Below are 17449 nucleotides of genomic sequence, written 5' to 3'. Positions count from 1 at the left end.
AGAGATGATGGGGTGATGTCAGGGGATGAGAGCAGTCGTGGTGGAAACCTCGAGAAATTTGAATTAGGGGTATATTTTGAAGAAATCATCACAGGATGTACTGAAGGATTAGGTGTGAGAGAAAGAGAGGTGTTAAGGATTTTTCCAAGTTTGGCCGGAGCAACTGGATGAACGATATGACCATTTACCGAAAGGCATGATATGCAAAAACTATAATTTACTCAATTGCCTTTGATAGCATTTTTATTATTTCCCTACGTTAGTTATGTCCTTAGAAAACCCAATACATTTTTTAAAAGTGGGGCAACAAGGGATGGAGATATGTAAATAAATATGGCATCAGTAAATCGAATGTGCTAATAAAGCACAAACGCCCTCTCTTTGACTTACTGAAAATGAAAACCTCATTACTCACCCTGATTATGAGGCTAAAATCTGAATATTTCCAAGCAGATTTAAGTAGCTTGTTTTTATATCTTTATAGCTAGCTGCATAGGAGGTCCTGAAATCTACCTTGAAAAAACATGTTGGTAAAGCCTTTCAGTGACAGTACGCTCAGTGAGCAAATCCACGTAGAGGTTTGACTGAAAGAAAAGGTCATGGTCGGGGTGAAGGGAGAAGCACATTTACAAACACAGAAGCAGAACATAGCAGGAACATAAAATTTCTCATAAAATTTCTTACCTCTTGTTCTTCAAGAACCAGCAAGTCCTGTCAAACCAAATTTTGAAAGTTATGTCCGTGCTGATTTTATTTTGACTTTCTGTGACAACATGTACACCCCCATGTACACCACTCCCCACCCCCATCCCCCAGAAGCGCTTAAAATATTCCAGTTTTGTTGTACAGATTTTTGTAAACTACCTGGTCATCTAGGAAAGTCACATTATGGCACAACTATCTGGAAACAAGGATGATGCATAGCAGCCAGAAGAAATACATAGACACCCAGGTTTCTCTATCTATTTAAAGCTAGCTTCTCACACGTTGCTTCTGGGAAGATTTTGGCCAAGAAAAATGTAACTGTGGTATAGCAGCCAGAAACAGAATAACATTTTTAAATAGCACCAGCCACCTTCCCGCTTGGTGGAAAGATGCCTTCTTTACCATGAGGTTTATTTTCTGTTTACTTTTTGGATCCGAGACCTTTTCCTTCCTCCTCTCCCCAACCCCTGCGGCTCAGGGCGCCCTCGGGTCCACCTACAGCAGTGAAACCACCACGACCGAGGGGCACACACACGTGCCTGCTCACACACCCGGGACGGCGGGAGAGCGCGTGGGCAGCCCCTCGTGAAGGGAAAGAGAGTCAAAACACAGATGTCGGGAAAGTGGAAGGTGTCTTTTGTTTGGTGAAAAACAGGCAGAGAGTTATGATATAAAGAGGCAGAAGGTTGCCATTTCCTGTTTCCTTGTCCTCTTTGATGCCCTGGAGGAGGGAAAGCAGACAGGGAAGCCTGGGCAGACGCGAAGTCCGCTGAGGGCCCACACTCAGCGGCAGGATGCAGGAAGAAGCATCCCAGGGGCTCTGTGGGGTTTAGGTCCTGTGCCTGGGGGTCTCATCCAGGCTCCAAGAAGGAAAGGATTAAGAATATGACAACTTGGGGGCGCCTGGGTGGCTCAGTCGTTAAGCGTCTGCCTTCGGCTCAGGTCATGATCCCAGGTTCCTGGGATCGAGCCCCACATCGGGCTCCCTGCTCAGCGGGAAGCCTGCTTCTCCCTCTCCCACTCCCCCTGCTTGTGTTCCCTCTCTCGCTGTGTCTCTCTCTGTCAAAGAAATAAATAAAATCTTTAAAAAAAAAAAAAAAAAAAAAGAATATGACAACTTGTACAGATGAGGTAATAAAGGCACACTGGTAGTGGCATATTGATAATTCCAAGTCATTTTACAATTCACTATCACGAGTTAGTTTAAGCATCTCATGGCTTCACACTGCTTAAAGTTTAACCGAACGCACCCATTTTGGCCTCAGTTCCTTCTGGGGTTGAGTCAGGGTACAAATACTATTTTAAACATTACATGAAAACAGAAGATATGGGAATTCACAACACTCCGTATTTAGCGGTAAGCTGAGAACCGATAACTTTATTTTAAAAGTTAACTATTTTAAAGGCTTACAAGCAAAGGCTGCTCATGCTCCCATCTATCCTCCTCATACCCTCGGAGTTATTTCCCTGAAAAGCAGACTTAAGCACGATGCTCCTCCACTTAAAGACTCCACAGGCTCCCTGCTGCCTGGATGGAATTCCAGCCTGCCTCTCTGGCCTCTTCCCTATCACCTGGCCCGGGCGTCCCCACCTCCCGGAAGCTCAACTCTGACACGTGGCTGGCACTAGGTGATGACTGCGTGTAAGTTTCAAGGGGTGAATTTCAAAGCTATATCAACTGCAACAAGACAAAAGTTTGGCTGACATTTTTCTGATGGCCTTTGACCTAGATTATGACTCTAAACTTTTTCCTCCCAAGGCAGATTATTTTCCCTTAGCAGTAAGTCTTGAGAAAACAGGATGGATTCTGGATACCTTCTATTCTCTACGGTACACTGCACAGTGTTCTATGTGAGTTAGAGCTCAATAAACACATTTTGTGCTTTACTATTTAAAAAAAAAAATCTAACATTCCACACAATTCCACATCACTCAGTAAAAAGACTGGCTTTTAAGCAAATAAAGTCCTTCTGAACATACACCCTTTCAGTTCATGGATCAAGGACCATAGAGTTCAGGGGTTCTCAGTTACGGCTATGCTTCAGAACCACTCACGAAACTCCTGAAAAATGCAGATTCCCACCCCCACCTGACAAATCAGAATCTCAGCTGTAAGGTTCTTTATGATGATTGTTTTCAAAGCCCCGCAGGTGGTTCCGATTAGGCTTGGATCTGAGGCTAAGAATCACCGATGCTCTGTCTGTCCTCATCTAACACTGTGATCCAATATATACCATTAGGAGACACAAAATTCTTTTACCTTTTGGATCTCGGGATGAAAAATTTCTCTGGGGCCTTTCTCAAATTTGTCCAGGTTCATGGCACTGAAATAGAAAGGACAGAATGAGCCACAGCGTGGTGGAAACTTAACTTAGAACAAGTCTCTGTGCTTCAGAGAAACTAAATAATATCTCCTAGAAAAATCACAGCTGGATTCCCTGAAGGGCCGGGCACACAGGAGATCAATGATCACGCAGGGTGCTCAATGAATACATGAGAGTAACCAAACACTGCATGGTACTTTACTTATATAACTGGCCCTTGTTGACACTCATCTAATAAGGGAGGAAGAGACGATCAGGAGCATGTTTCAGGCAGCCCGACTAACCTCCAAGATTCTTTTATTTATCAAAAAAGTGGTTCATTGACATTTATGTAGCAGTTAATGATAAAATGAAATGTAAGTAAGACTACCTGGTGTTTCTTTCTTCCTTTGACAATTCCTTCGCCACTTAGGGCAAAAGGCCCTCCCCTTCACAGGATGGTTCTTTCACGTTAGAATGTCAACCTCCTTGAGCCTAAGTTCCTCCAGAGGTAAAACATGCAGTTGAAATGCACGATCCCTTAGGCCCCTTTCATCTAGGAGTCCCATATTTGTAAGGTAAACATAATAATAGCTAATATTTATAGAGTATTTATAATGTCTGGGAGCCTGCTAAATGCTTTCCATGGATGACCTTGTTTATTCTCTCTGAGGCAAGTGCTATTTTACCCCCATTAAATTATTTAAAAAATTTTAAAGGTGAGGAACGTGAACTAGGATAACAAAACTGGTAAGTAGTAGAGCCAAGATTTCAGCCCAGACTTACCTGCCTCCATAGTATTCATTTTTTCATTTCCTTTTAAGTTTTCAAGTTCAATATTATAACAAAGATAACATTTTTTCTTCTATCAGCAGCAACTGTAGAAGTTTTGATCTTCCATGTCTTTAAAAAAAATGTTTCTGGCTGAAACGTGCTCTGGCTACATGAGTGGGGGCAGAAGCGGAGGTCCTACTCATATAACTAAATGGAAATCATAACAAAATGAAATGTCTTCAAATATAAAGAAGAAAGGAGCTGGAGTAGCTTCTTTTTAGGGAAAAAAAAAAGTCACAGAAATCTTAAGCCAGTATAATTCTAAGTATTCCTCTCAAAGCCAGTTAAGATTTATACCTCCTTAGAAGCAGCAAGATATTTCTGTGCTCAATAAAGATGTTAACCTCTTCACTGATGCTTTCATAGCTCAGGTTTCAGACTGCTCGGAAGAAAAATCAGAAGGCCGAGAGCAGAAAGGAGAAGGTCTGCAATTTGGAGACCAAATCAAGTTTGAAGAGGAGATCTAAAAATTTTTGCTTCCGAATCTCAGTGCCCCTTTCATCAGCCAGATGCAGTCCCTGACCCATGGAGTCGAGATTGTCACTCTAACAGACGTTTTGCAAGTGTGCGTTGCAGCGGGGACGCTGAAAACACCATCTCTTCCCAACACCTAGTTGCAGACAAATAAAGCACCAGGGCTCTGGGATAAGTGTTCATACTCACACCATGTGGGCCTTGGCGGCTAACAGCCCAAGCACGGGGATGGTAGGGACCTGGGTTCAAATCCCAGCTCTGTAGTTTCCCAGCTGTGAGATCTTTGTCAAATCCCTTCACTTCTCTGAGGCTCTGATTCCTCCTTGGTGGAGTGTAGGTGATAATGGATCTCCTTTGTGGAGCTGGTTTAAAAATTTACTAAGAGAATGACCACAGAGCCTTCAGCACAGTGCCCAACAAACAGAAGCTATGGTCACTATGATGTAGCCTCTTGGCTGGACTGGATGAAGCAACAGGTACCGCATGAGTGGTGGCATTCCCTAGGGGGATCTGCCACCAGCATGGGAGAGCCAGGAGGGGGACGGAAAGGTGGGGGGCAGGAGCGGCAGCTGAGCGCGGAGCAGCTAGACCGTCTACTCATTTAACTCTCTCTTTGCAAAGAATAAGCACATTCTTCTCTAGGAAGCATTTGCTGACATACGAGTTTCTATTTCAAAGCAGGAAAATGAGAGGAAAAATATTTCTTGATTTTCTTTATGAAACCGAAGTATTAGCATGCATGCAAGAAAAAAGGAGCAGGCTACGTAGGCAGTTCGGAGATGCGTTAAGAGCGGAGCTTAATTCCCACCACAAGCTAGCTGTGTGATCTTTCTCTCTTGGAGCTTCCACCTCTGCCTCTCCACGGTGGGGTAATAGCAGTGCCCGTCCCACCGAGGTGCTGTGAAGACGGCAGGGGATACTGCACATCAGAGGCTTAGCAAAATGTCTGGGACGTGGTCAAGGCTCCAGAAAGTAGAAAAATAACATCAGAACAATCACAGAAGAAAAATACTTATAAAGGCTCCTGGTGTTGGGTTCTTCTTCTTGAGTACTCACCTTAAGATGGACTTCACAGAGAGAGTTTTTGTGGGACTGTACGGAAGGCATATTTTCTGGGTACCCTGGAAAGTCAAAAAGAAGTTTGGCAATTTCCATCTCTCAATAAGCCTTACCTGGCCGTAAAAGAATATATGAACCTATATATGAAGAAACACATTCTGTCATGGGAAAAATCTTCCTCAGGCTCGACAGCATCTTTCACCATTCCCCAACCCCAACACTATGGATTTAAGCTTTACTCTTCAATGTATGGACTGGTGGGTCCTTGGTGTTGTAGGTGCGGTGAGTGGATGAGCCATCTGACTGAGATGAGAAAGGGTTTGGTCTCTGAGCCAAGAGTCAGATCAGCCTCAAAGATAATGAGAAGAAAGCAGTCTTTGCATGTTCAATGGGACCTACATGTGAGATCTCCAAGTTGAAGGCTTTCTGAACTAGAAATCATTTGAATCTTTTGAGAGGTTTTCATAACATGTACTTTTATATTTTTCTGTGTTTACTATTTTTTTTTTTTTTAAGTAGGCTCCGTAACTAACCAGGGGCTTGAACTCACAACCCTTTGATCAAGGGTCACATGCTCTACCGACTGAGCCAGCCAGGCGCCCCTCTGTGTTTACTATTTAAACTCTGTTTCTTTCTCTCTAAATGAGTACCCACTGTGACTAACTCATGGAAAGTACTCAATGGATATTTGTTGTGTGAAAGGGAATGAATGAAGGGTTGCCCGAATGGTTCAGGCCCACGTCCAAACCACCCAGCAGAGATGAGTGCTACTCTCTTTATGATCTCCAAAAATAGATATAATGCAGATTTATAATCCACAATGGATTTATACTGCACGTTTAGCAAAAGGGATTACAATGTAGTACACATTTAAAACTTTCTAACTTTGACTAATAATAAAATTGGCAGCACAAACTGCTAGAAAAGGCGCAGGGCATTTCTTGTAGGAAATGGGCAAAGAAGGATATAGGATTTTCCTTGTGTTTTCGAGATAACACCTGCCAACCCATCTGTCCAAGCCCTGAACACTGGTGTCACAGTAGTAGAGTTCTTCAACCTTGACAAGCCCATGATCTCTTTTGGTAAACTAAACATTCGCACCATGCCCCTGGAGAACCAGTAACCTCACCCGCACTCCAGGCTGGGGAGTGTGTCTTTCCAGCTAACCATCACAAGTTGCACTAGACAGAGCCCTTCTTATGGGTTCTCTTTAGCCAATGTAGTTTACATTAAAGAGATTTTAAGAAGATTTCCAATATAGGGGAATATTATGATGAGAATAGGCATTTTCAAATTCCACATAACCCACCCATTGAAACCTGAGTTATTTCGGTGGCCTTGTTTTTTTTTGCTGGCCCCGGCCCGCCTTACACTGTGGTCGCCTGTATGGGATGCCAGCCCTTCTAGAAGAGGGTCTTGAATCTGACCTTCTTGCTCAACCCCTACCTTGGCTACCTTTTCTTCTCACCGAGCACAACAAATGCAGTTTTAGAGAAGCCAAGGGCGGCCTGAGGGGGGAATATATGGAATAGGAGAGGATCCAGCCCCTGCCTGGCTGATGGTAACATCTTCATAAGCTGCCTACACGGATGCGAAACCCCGGGCTCAGGGGATTGTGGATTTGTAATCTTCTTCATCGCATGCTGGCAAAGCTCTTCCTCCCCATCTTCTCCCTTTTGTAGCTTTGCAGAGTTGCTCTCTAACAAAACACACCTTTCGGTTCTGTTTTCTAGTGGGATCAACAGAGGCATGGTCAGAGCCAAGTACACATACGTATCCGGAAACACCAAGTGATCACTGCAAGGATGTGCAAGTGCGCGTCGGACGTTACCCCCTTACGTGGCAGGTGTGTGTGCGCGCGCATGCGTGTGTGCGAGCGTGTGTGTGTGTGAGCGTGGACCAGTGTCTTTAAGGCCCTTGCAGTGATTATCCCTGAGTAGCTGGACTTTGAGCCTCTTCTTTTTTCTTTTTTAAAAAGATTTTATTTACTTACTTGACAAAGAGAGACAGTGAGAGAGGGAGCACAAGCAGGGGGAATGGGAGAGGGAGAAGCAGGCTTCCCGCGGAGCAGGGAGCCCGATGGGGGACTCGATCCCAGGACCCTGGGATCACGACCTGAGCCGAAGGCAGATGCTTAACTGACGGAGCCACACAGGCGCCCCGAGCCTCTTCTTTTTACTAAGGGCATTGTCTGGATGGAATTTGTACAGTAAGTATGAGGGTTTTTTTGTGTTTTTTTAAGTCTTGTCTTTGTGTTTAGAAGAAACACAGCACAGATAGACAAGACTGTTTAGGTCAGGGCTCACACGTGTAGCTGTGTGTCTGTTTTAGAATGGAATGGGAGCTCATGGAGGAGGCATACGCTTCTTTGGATTTCCCGCAGCCTCGAGCACTAGTTCTGGGCCCAAAGGGGCTTCACGACGGACCCCTCCTGCCAAGCTCTGCTTTGATTTCTTCAGTCCCTCCCAGCCCTTCAGCACCTGTAGCTGGTGGCCAATGCCCGCCCTGCCCCGGGCACACACAGCGGGCTCTGGAGCCGAGGCTCTGGGGAAGGCACCACACTTCTCAACAGAGTGGGGCTGACTCGTCAGGCCAGCCCCACTGCCTTCACGGGCTCCTGCGGGCCAACTGACTCTTCCTTGACTTCTCCTGGCGCCAGGAGTCCCCGAGCTCCTCATTTGTCTTGTCTTCCTTGTTCCTTCTTTCTGGAATGCTCCCTGCCTGCCCCCTTCCCCTACTCTGTTTTTAGTTTGTTTGTTTTTAAGATTTTATTTATTTATTTGAGAGAGAGAGAGAAAGCACAAGCAAGGGGAGGGACAGAGGGAGAGGGAGAATCAGACTCCCCACTGGGCCGGGAGCCTGACACGTGGCTCAATCCCAGGACCCTGGGATCATGACCTGAGCTGAAGGCAGACGCTTTACTGCCTGAGCCACCCAGGTGCCCGTCCCTTACTCTTTATGTGGTTAGTTCCTTTTCCTCCTGCAGGTCTCTTTAAATGTCACCTCCTTGAAAAACTTTTCCAGCGCTATCTGATCTGAAGTTGGTCTCCCGTATCATTCTGCCTTTGTTTCCTTCAAAGTGTTTATCTCAATTTATAATGTAACAGAGACAACATCTTTAGAAATTAAAATAAGCAAAATTCCCTCCTGCATCTGCCCCACCCTCCGTCCTCTAGTACCTGGCAACCCTCCCAGGTGAGGAGGTGGGGCGGCTGTCACTGCCCGAAGAAAGAAGACAGGACGGGGAGAAAATCCATTCTAGAAAGGTGGCAGAAGTACAGAACTGCCCTTTCTTGTTTTGGTGGAAGAAGTAAGAAGGAAGGCAGGAAAGCTAAGGCGTTAGATGCTGGGGCCCTTGATTCTGCCGTTCAGAGGGCAGGCCTCAAAGAGGGTGAGGGACACTGCAAACATATTAAAATAAGACATGGAGACATCTAAGAACATTTGGATTAGGGGCTCACTTCCCAGGCACGGCCTTCTGTAGGAATCTTGAAGTCCAGGTAGAACCTGTTTGAACCTGACGAGGGGCAATAACTCAGCAGCTTCAAGCGCGGATGGTCAGCAAGATTAGAAACATAAGCCTAAAGCGATGCTTCTGCCCCTCCCCACCTGTCCCGTGGCTTGCAGGGGATGTGCTGGTGAGAAGGACAGAGCTGAGAGGCTCAGTGACTAGCGAGACCTGGGATCAGGTCCCAGAGGTCACAGTGTGCAATGACTTCACCACAAGGGGCAAATGGCTGGGACCATGGATTTCAGTGACAGGTACTTTCCAGTGAATAAAATCTTAAATCTTTCCAATAAATAAAATCTTAAAAAAAAAACCAACCCAAACAGGCCAGAAAAGAGTCTTCCTGGTGCAGAAGATAAGAGGCTTTAGATAAGGGCACGATCACTTCTCACTGGGTGAATAAAGGGAAAAGACCGTCATGTATGCACCTGAGAACAACGGGCACACAGTCCTTCACCATTATCTTCTAAAACCAGTGCATCAACTTCGCTCCAGGACAGCTCTGATGATGATATGACTGAGCCCCATTTCAGTGGCATGGGGAGAGAGGTGAGAGCCAAAACCTTTCTGTAGGAAATCATTCATGAGTAAGAGCTAACTCGGGTTTACATTAGACTTTTATCTTAAACCTGCTTAAAAAGAGAAAAATTTCTGCAACATAACATGGACATTTATATAAACAGAGGCAGCAGAGCACACAGGTTAGCCTGGACTTTGGTGTCATTCATTAATTCATTCAATAAATACTTCTTGAGCTACTTCTATGTGCCAGATACCGGGCTGGGTGAGAACAAAGCAGTTATGTCCCCTACTTTCATGGAGCTCACAGTCTAGGGAGAGAGACAGCAGGAGTCAAAGAATTACATACAGAATTAATTACGTACAGCCTTGACAGCTCGGTGTGCAGTCCTGGCTTCTGCCTGGCCTGCCACCTTCTGGCATGTGGCCTCGGCCATGTCATTTAAAGCGCAATAATACCTATTGAGATAATGCATTGGGAAGACTTGGTATAGTATGTGGCATACAGTAAGTGCTCAATAAATGTTAGATTTTATTTTAGTACTCTTACTATTTTTAATCACAAAAAGTTCCTAACTACATTACTCTGTAATGGTTCCTAGAAATTCTTTCTGGGCTTTTTGAAGTTGCTGTATGTGTATGTATGTATGCAACTGTGTTTATATACGTGTGTATGTATATAAAAATTACTGTTTTTTTGAAGTGTGTGTATATTAAAAAAATACTGTTTAAGTTCCTGTATTTCCCAAAAAGATATACGTAGCAATTTTTGAGATACTATGCTGCTGAGATAAAAATTAGCATACACTTTATTAGGTAATGGCTTTCTTTTTTTTTTTTAAGATTTTATTTATTTATTTGCAAGACAGAGAGCGTGCACAAGGGGGGGTTGGGGCAGAGAGACAAGTAGACTCCCCGCTGAGCAGGGAGCCCAACTCAGAGCTCGATCCCAGGACCCTGAGATCATGACCTGAGCTGAAGTCAGATGCCAACCAATTGAGCCACCCAGGTGCCCCTAGGTAATGGCTTTCAACAACTGCACCCATAAAGCGAGACCACCACCTAACAGGACTAACGTTTTCTGAGTGTGGTTTATTTCATTGATGATTTAGATTTTCAAACATGATCTCACTTAATATAGTCCTCAGCACCCTGTGAGCCACAACCCAGAATTTTCCCCAATTTACAAAGAAGAAAATGGAGCTCATCAGCATTTTCTCAAATTGACATGAATGAATTTGCTACGGATGTAATCTGACCCTGGTTTGCTTAACCCCAAACTCCTTGCTCTTTCCAGTGTCCGTAATGCCTATGAAAAAATTCTCTCAGAAGTGAAGGGAAAAAAAAAAAAAAAAACCCAAGGGAAGAAAATAATAAGAAAACGTAAGAGGTGAAAGATGGAGATCAACTCTAAGAATTACTATAAGAAATCAGAAAAGAGAAGGAAAAGCTACGATAGTGAACATAAGAGAATTTTCCTGAGCTACAGGGAGGCCTGCATTCCTGAGTTGACATGATTTGCCTTCGTTCAGGTCACTGTCCTCAGAAGCCACCACGGACGGGGATACTTGTCTTGTTAAAGCCTTGAGTCATTTTCCTACTTCAGGAAATTGATGAAAGGGGCTGAGCCTCAAAGAAATTCTAGAAGCACAGCTGATTCAGTGCTTGACTGAACGACCCAGGGAAACAGAAGCACCCCATGGGCTGTACCCCTGTAATAGCATTATATTCCTTGAATACATTTTGTTTCTTTTAGTTGAAGGTAAGCCAGCTGGTCAGTTTCAGTCTTAGTAGCAGCTAAGGTTAATACTCTGTAAAATACACTTCTGTGTTCCACCGGCCAGAGATGGAGGGACTGGACATGTCCAGGTAGTGGCTCATATGGGGGAAGTTGTGGTTATACTCAGAGCTTGAAGGCTCCACCTCTGAAGAGTGGAATCCTGAATATCCAAACTCAAAGAACCTCATAGAAAAAGACTCACCTGAACCACGACAACGGTTCTGAAAATGACACTAATCAAACTCCGGATGGTGCTGATATTGTAGATACAAGCGAGGTACTTACTGTTTTCCTCCAAAGAATCGCTCGGTATTGAGGGACACGCTGATTATTTTGGTCAGAGAGGGTCACAGACAGGAAGAAGGGGCTCTTCTCTGCATCATTTCCAATGTAATTCTGATGGACTGGAAAAGAGACAGGTTCAGAACAGTGAAGATGTGCTGGTTCCTCTAGGCCCTGGTGGGAGTAGACACTTTTTCCTTCCCACATGAGCAGGGAACAAGAATCCCAAACCCAGCTCTGGAAAGAACCTGGTCATGCTTCCACTCCCCTTGGCAGTTACTGGTTCAGAAACGAACATATGACCAGTTCTGGCCAATGAGACAGGAGGAGAAATGGAAAGGCTTTCTGGAAAGTCTTCCTTACTCCTGAAGATGGCCTTCTCCTTCCTCTGGACATGGTGGTGTCTAGAAGTGATAGCTGGAAGTGCTGCAACCACCTTGTGACCCTGAGGAGGGCCAGCCTTGATGACACCACTGAGCCCCTGAATCCACCAACTCCAGAGCCTGCCTTACCTCTGAGTTTCTTGGCATCTACCTAATGGCATCAGTTTTCTCTAAAGTCACCACTGCTCTGGGCACTATGCTTTCAAGCATTTGGGAGGATGACAACTTTCCCACTAATTTCTTTCTTGATAAAGAAATATGCCTCGTCCAGTAAGTGAACTTAGAATAAAACAGTATCAGATTTTTAAAATTTGGGTCTGATCACTCTCATTATATAGTCCCCACATCACATCTTCTATAAACACATGCATTAGCCTGATAAGCAATTTATCTACCTCCTCTCGAATCCTGAAACAGTGATTATTCTCCCCTTCCCAGTCTCTCCTGTCATTAGACACACTCCTGTTTTCCGCCTTCCCACATGTGTTCACCCAAGCCCCTCACTTTATATGTACACTGCTATTAATGACTGAGCCCTTGCTTCGTGCCGGGCACGGGGCTTGGCTGTTTCTCCAGCACCACTGAAACTCCGTTCAAACCCACTCAGTATGTAACAATAATACCTCCACCTTACAGATAAGGAAATTAAGTCTCAGAGAAGTAGAGAGTGACCAGTGTAAGCTTCTGTGGTTAAGAATGGCAAAACCAGGATTCAGACCCATTTTAGAGTCTCTGTGAGGGTAGGGAGAATGACTGCCTTTGCCAGGGTAATTGCCTGGCACGTGGTAGGTGACAAATACCCGTCACCAGAGCCCACAGGACAACGCTTCTCTAGTTCTGTGGTGGCCCTGGAGCTCAGGGATCCATTTTTTTTTTTTTTTTTTTTTGCCTCATTGCTTTGAACTAAGTGTTCAAAACTCACTATAGACAGGGCAACTTGCCTTGTTACGTCTGAAGTTGTTTTCCACCCTGCAAATTCTTCTTGCGTCTTAAATAGCTATTTAGATGATCAGGTCCCCTTTAACTCCCAAGGGACAAAAACAACTGACCAAAAAACCTTATGGTTTCATATATGGGTTTCATATATTTATGAAAAATCCTAGGGCTGAGACTGAATTGAATCTTTCAATTGAAAAAGCTATTAACTTGGATATTAGTGTCCCTAAACTGGTTAGTTTCACACTTTTTAGGGCATCAGAAAAAATAACACCAACACTTAATTTTCATTTTGAATACCTTTTCTTCCCAACCACCATAATGGCATAGTTACCTTGTCCTAAAAAATACTTGAAATACCATCTGGTGTGGTATTCTGGGTTCTCTAAGTGCACGTCTGTTCTTCGCCACGTCCCTGGGAGAGCAGTTGCATTCTGGAATCGAACAAAATTGTGCGAGTAAGAGTCATATTCAGAAAGTAAACAAGAAGCAGGCAATGAACCAGGGGCCAAAGAACCAGAGAAGCCATGGTCAGAAGGGTACAAATAGGGCAGTAAGTACATGTTTTCTTGAGAAAAGACACCACGTCCACATCACAGAAGCATTCTGAAGGTCCTTGGGGTAGAGGGAAAAGCACCGAGTGAACCAGCGGGCTCAGCTATTTCCAGCTTGAGTATCAATTTGAAATTTCTCTCCTTTCTGGTCCAAACCTTCCAAATATTTGGGAGTTGGTGCCGCCTAGAGGCAGCCCTTCCGTCTGGTACCCCCTGTAGTAGGCCCATTTCACCTGGAATACATCTCCGCAGCCTCGTATTCGAGTTCATATTTTTTTGTAGAATTTAAAAATTTGTCATGAAGTAACACAATCAATGGGGAAATTATGGATAAACATAATGAACAATCTGAATCCTCTCTCCAAAGATAGTCACTACGAATGATTTGGTATGGCTTCCTCTCATTTTTTTCTCACACGGACACACACACGTAATTTTCTTACCAAATGCAATCATACCGAAACTCCACTGGCATGTACTTTGTGCCATGCGTATATGGCAGGCGACTGGAACATACTTTTCCGATTCCCATATGCCTCTGGTGATTTCCTAGACGTTTGTGGTCACTGGCTTTATCATGTTGAAGGGGGTTTCCTTCAATTCCGAGCTTACAAAGAGGCCATTCTCAGGAATCAATATTGAATTGCACTGAAAGTTTTTTTGGCAACTATTGAGAGAATAGGTTAAATGGGGAAAAAAATCACAGTAATGTAATGAATTATACTACTGGCTCTTCCGATGCCGAATGGTTCTTACATTTCTGGAATACCTCCTACTAGGTCATGGTATAGAGTATTCTTTTGATACACTGCTGGATTTTTAAAAAAATGAATTATGTATATTTGTTAGTGAGATGGGGCTTATAGGTTTCTTTTCTGTATGAATTTCTGTCATACTTTCAGGGTTATATTAATTATAAAGTGAATTAGGATGCTTTCTGTCTTTCTCATGCTCTGGAAATACTGACAGTCATTGAGAGAGCTTTAAGGGTACTTTATATGCATTAGCTCCATAGCATCTCCACCAACTTTATGACATAGATTTTATTTTATCCTCTACTTTCAGATGAAGAAAGTGAGGCTCGGACACTTCAGCCACGCTGTCTAAGGTAGCCAAGCTCATGAGCAGTGGAGCTGAAACTGAGTCAGTGCCAATTTCGGAGGGTTGTTTTTTTTCTTTTTAAAAATTTTAACCATTACATCATTGTCTGTCTTCTTTTTTATGTTCTGCCCTTTACTCCCAAGGAGTAAAAAGTAGGTTAATGTTTCTTAGCATTATTGTACTTTTACTGAATTTTCTTGAATTTAAAAAAAAATCAGCTATTGATGGTGTATGTATGTATATATATATGTACATATTTTAATTTGGAAATAATTCTGACCTTACATAACAGTTGCAGGAATAGGACTGCACAGAGCATTTGTATATTGTATACCCTTTAACAGATTTACCTACTGTGAATATTATACCCCATTTACTCATTTGCTCACTACTGTCTACACAAACACATACACACAGAATTTTTTCTGAACCATTTAAGACTAAGATACAGAATAGCCCTTTATCCCTAAATGCTTCAGTGTGTATTTCCCAAGAATAGAGATATCTTCTTATATAACCACAATATAGCTTTCCCAACTTTTATAAATTTAACATGGATACGGTACCTCTAATCTACCATCTGCATTCCAATTTTGTTAATTGACTTAAAAATGTCATTTAAAGAATTTTCCCTCTTGAGTGCAGGACAACTGAGTTGTCATGTCTCTTTAGATTCCCTTCTTCTGGAACATTCCAGACTCCGCCTTTTACAACACTGACATTTTTCAAGAATACAGCACACACCTCCCCTCTTCTTTTTTAAAATTGAGCATGACTCAGGGCGCCTGGGTGGCTCAGTCGTTAAGCGTCTGCCTTCGGCTCAGGTCATGATCCCAGGGTCCTGGGATCGAGCCCCGCATCAGGCTCCCTGCTTTGCAGGAAGCCTGCTTCTCCCTCTCCCATTCCCCCTGCTTGTGTTCCCTCTCTCGCTGTCTCTCTCTGTCAAATAAATAAAGTCTTTAAAAATAAATAAATAAATAAAATAAAATTGAGCATGACTCATTCTGGGTTTGTGTGATGTTGCCCACGATGAGGTTCAGGTCATGCATACCCGGTCAGAATGCTACACAAGTGGTGCTTGTCCTTCTCAGATTATCATACATCAAGACATCCATCTGTTCCTCATTGGTGATGTTAATGTTGATCCCCTGTTCAAGATGTTGCCTCTTAGTTTTGACCTTTTGGTGTGACTCAAGAAGAGCCATAATTGGATTTTGTTCCCAGTAGAATTTCTGGATGTTTCATTGTCAACAGTATTCACTTTATAATCATAAACCACTGGTAGTGCCGATCCATAGTGCACTATGCCACGGGCAACATGCAGCTGTGGCATGACCTTGGGGTCCACCAACCAGCCTCAGGCATCAGCTGGCCAGACACAGGTGGGGTCCAGCTCAGGCATCTGGCCTTCGCCAGTCAGATGCCACTGTAGTTGGTGCCATTGTCCCAAGGCCCAAGATCCTAGACACCATCAGCAGAGCCTGGAGAGGAGACTCTGAAGGAACCAGGACACTTAGGCCTCTGGAGGTTCCCAGACTTGCATGGCACAGCACCAGGTCTTAGCTCTGTGCTTCTAGGTTTGTTAAAATATCACCCTGGGTCCATTCTAGACCTCCCCCTCAGGATCTCTGTGGGTGGGGCCCTAGAATCTGTAGTTTCACAAGCATCCCAGGTGACTCTGAGGAACACTAAACTTTGAGAAGCAATGCTCTATGCCAGGGGTTCTAAAAGAATCCAGGGAGGGCATGAACTTGGGTGAAGCAAAAAGCAAAAAAAAAATCATTATTTCCCTAACTTCAAACTAAAATGTAGTGTTTCTTGGGGCACCTGGTTGGCTCAGTCGGTAGAGCATGGGATTCCTCATCTCAGGGTTGTAAGTTTGAGCCCTACACTGGGTGCAGAGATTACTTAAAAATAAAATCTTAAAAATAAATGTTTCTTTCAATTACAAATGTATGCAAAAAAACCAACAACAACAACAAAAAACAAAACAAAACCCAAAAAACTACAGTAGAACAGCCCTGGGAACCATGTCTCTCTCTCTCTCTCCCTCTCACACACACACACACACACACAAATCACAGATATTTTCACAACTCACTATAGTGGCTGCAGATATCTTGAATGCTGTTTACAATCCTGACTGCTCAAAACTGTAATAGCTATAAGCCCTGCTGCTGGATTTGTTACTTAATGTACTGATAAAAAAAGGAGGTATATTACTGTATCATAAATTAGGTTTAAAAAATCAGTCTGATAACTGTTTCTTTTCTTTTTTTAGACAGAGTGTGCAGAGGTGGGGGAGGGAGGGAAAGAATCGTAAGCAGGCTCCCCGCTGAGCAGGGAGCCCGATGCAGGACTCGATCCCACAACCCTGAGATCATGACCTGAGCTGAAATCAAGGGTCAGATGCTTAACTGACTGAGCCACCCAGGTGCCCCTCGGATAACTAATTCAACACAACTGTTTTCCTTTGTAATCCTATGTATTTTGTTTTGTGCATTCAAAAATATTCTGAGAAGGGGTCTACAGCCTTCACAGATTGCCAAGGGGGTCAAAGGACATAAAAGCTGACCCCCATACTCTAGGTCTTCTGGCTTCTTCCCTCCCAGAGGTCTGAACACTAGCAAACGCAGGACGGAATAACATCGGAGGAGCGTCTCGCAGAGACGGCACTCTGGCCAGTGGCATGCCCCAAATCTCCATCAAGTACAAAGGGTCAATTATGAGGTTTTTCTTAAATGATCAAAAAGCTACCTACTGGGGCGCCTGGGTGGCTCAGTCATTAAGCATCTGCCTTCGGCTCAGGTCATGATCCCAGGGTCCTGGGATCGAGCCCCGCATTGGGCTCCCTGCTCAGCGGGAAGCCTGCTTCTCCCTCTCCCACTCTCCCTGCTTGTGTTCCCTCTCTCGCTGTCTCTCTCTCTGTCAAATAAATAAATAAAATCTTTAAAAAAAAAGCTACCTACTTAACTTCTGTCTTCACTGAATCCTTAACTAAAATGGGGGGG

At 43.9% G+C, this 17449-nt stretch overlaps 1 protein-coding gene across 9 annotated transcripts in view; it reads right to left on the bottom strand.

Moving 5' to 3' along the window:
• Window positions 1-17449, bottom strand: part of GARNL3 (GTPase activating Rap/RanGAP domain like 3) — a 145312-nt gene that overhangs the window by 53783 nt on the left and 74080 nt on the right. For all 9 annotated transcript variants that reach the window (XM_036112831.2, XM_036112833.2, XM_036112836.2 and 6 more), the window contains 5 exons: window positions 13118-13217; window positions 11468-11586; window positions 5373-5437; window positions 2966-3029; window positions 685-711 (listed from right to left, as the gene is read on the bottom strand). In XM_036112831.2, coding sequence (XP_035968724.2) covers window positions 685-711; window positions 2966-3029; window positions 5373-5437; window positions 11468-11586; window positions 13118-13217 — 375 coding nt within the window. The remainder of the gene's footprint in view (window positions 1-684; window positions 712-2965; window positions 3030-5372; window positions 5438-11467; window positions 11587-13117; window positions 13218-17449) is intronic.

The sequence above is a fragment of the Halichoerus grypus genome, chromosome 14 (assembly GCF_964656455.1).
Source record: "Halichoerus grypus chromosome 14, mHalGry1.hap1.1, whole genome shotgun sequence".
NCBI classification, from domain to species: Eukaryota; Metazoa; Chordata; class Mammalia; order Carnivora; family Phocidae; genus Halichoerus; species Halichoerus grypus.
Note: the sequence above shows the minus strand (reverse complement) of the source record. Positions and strands in the feature narration are given on the sequence as shown.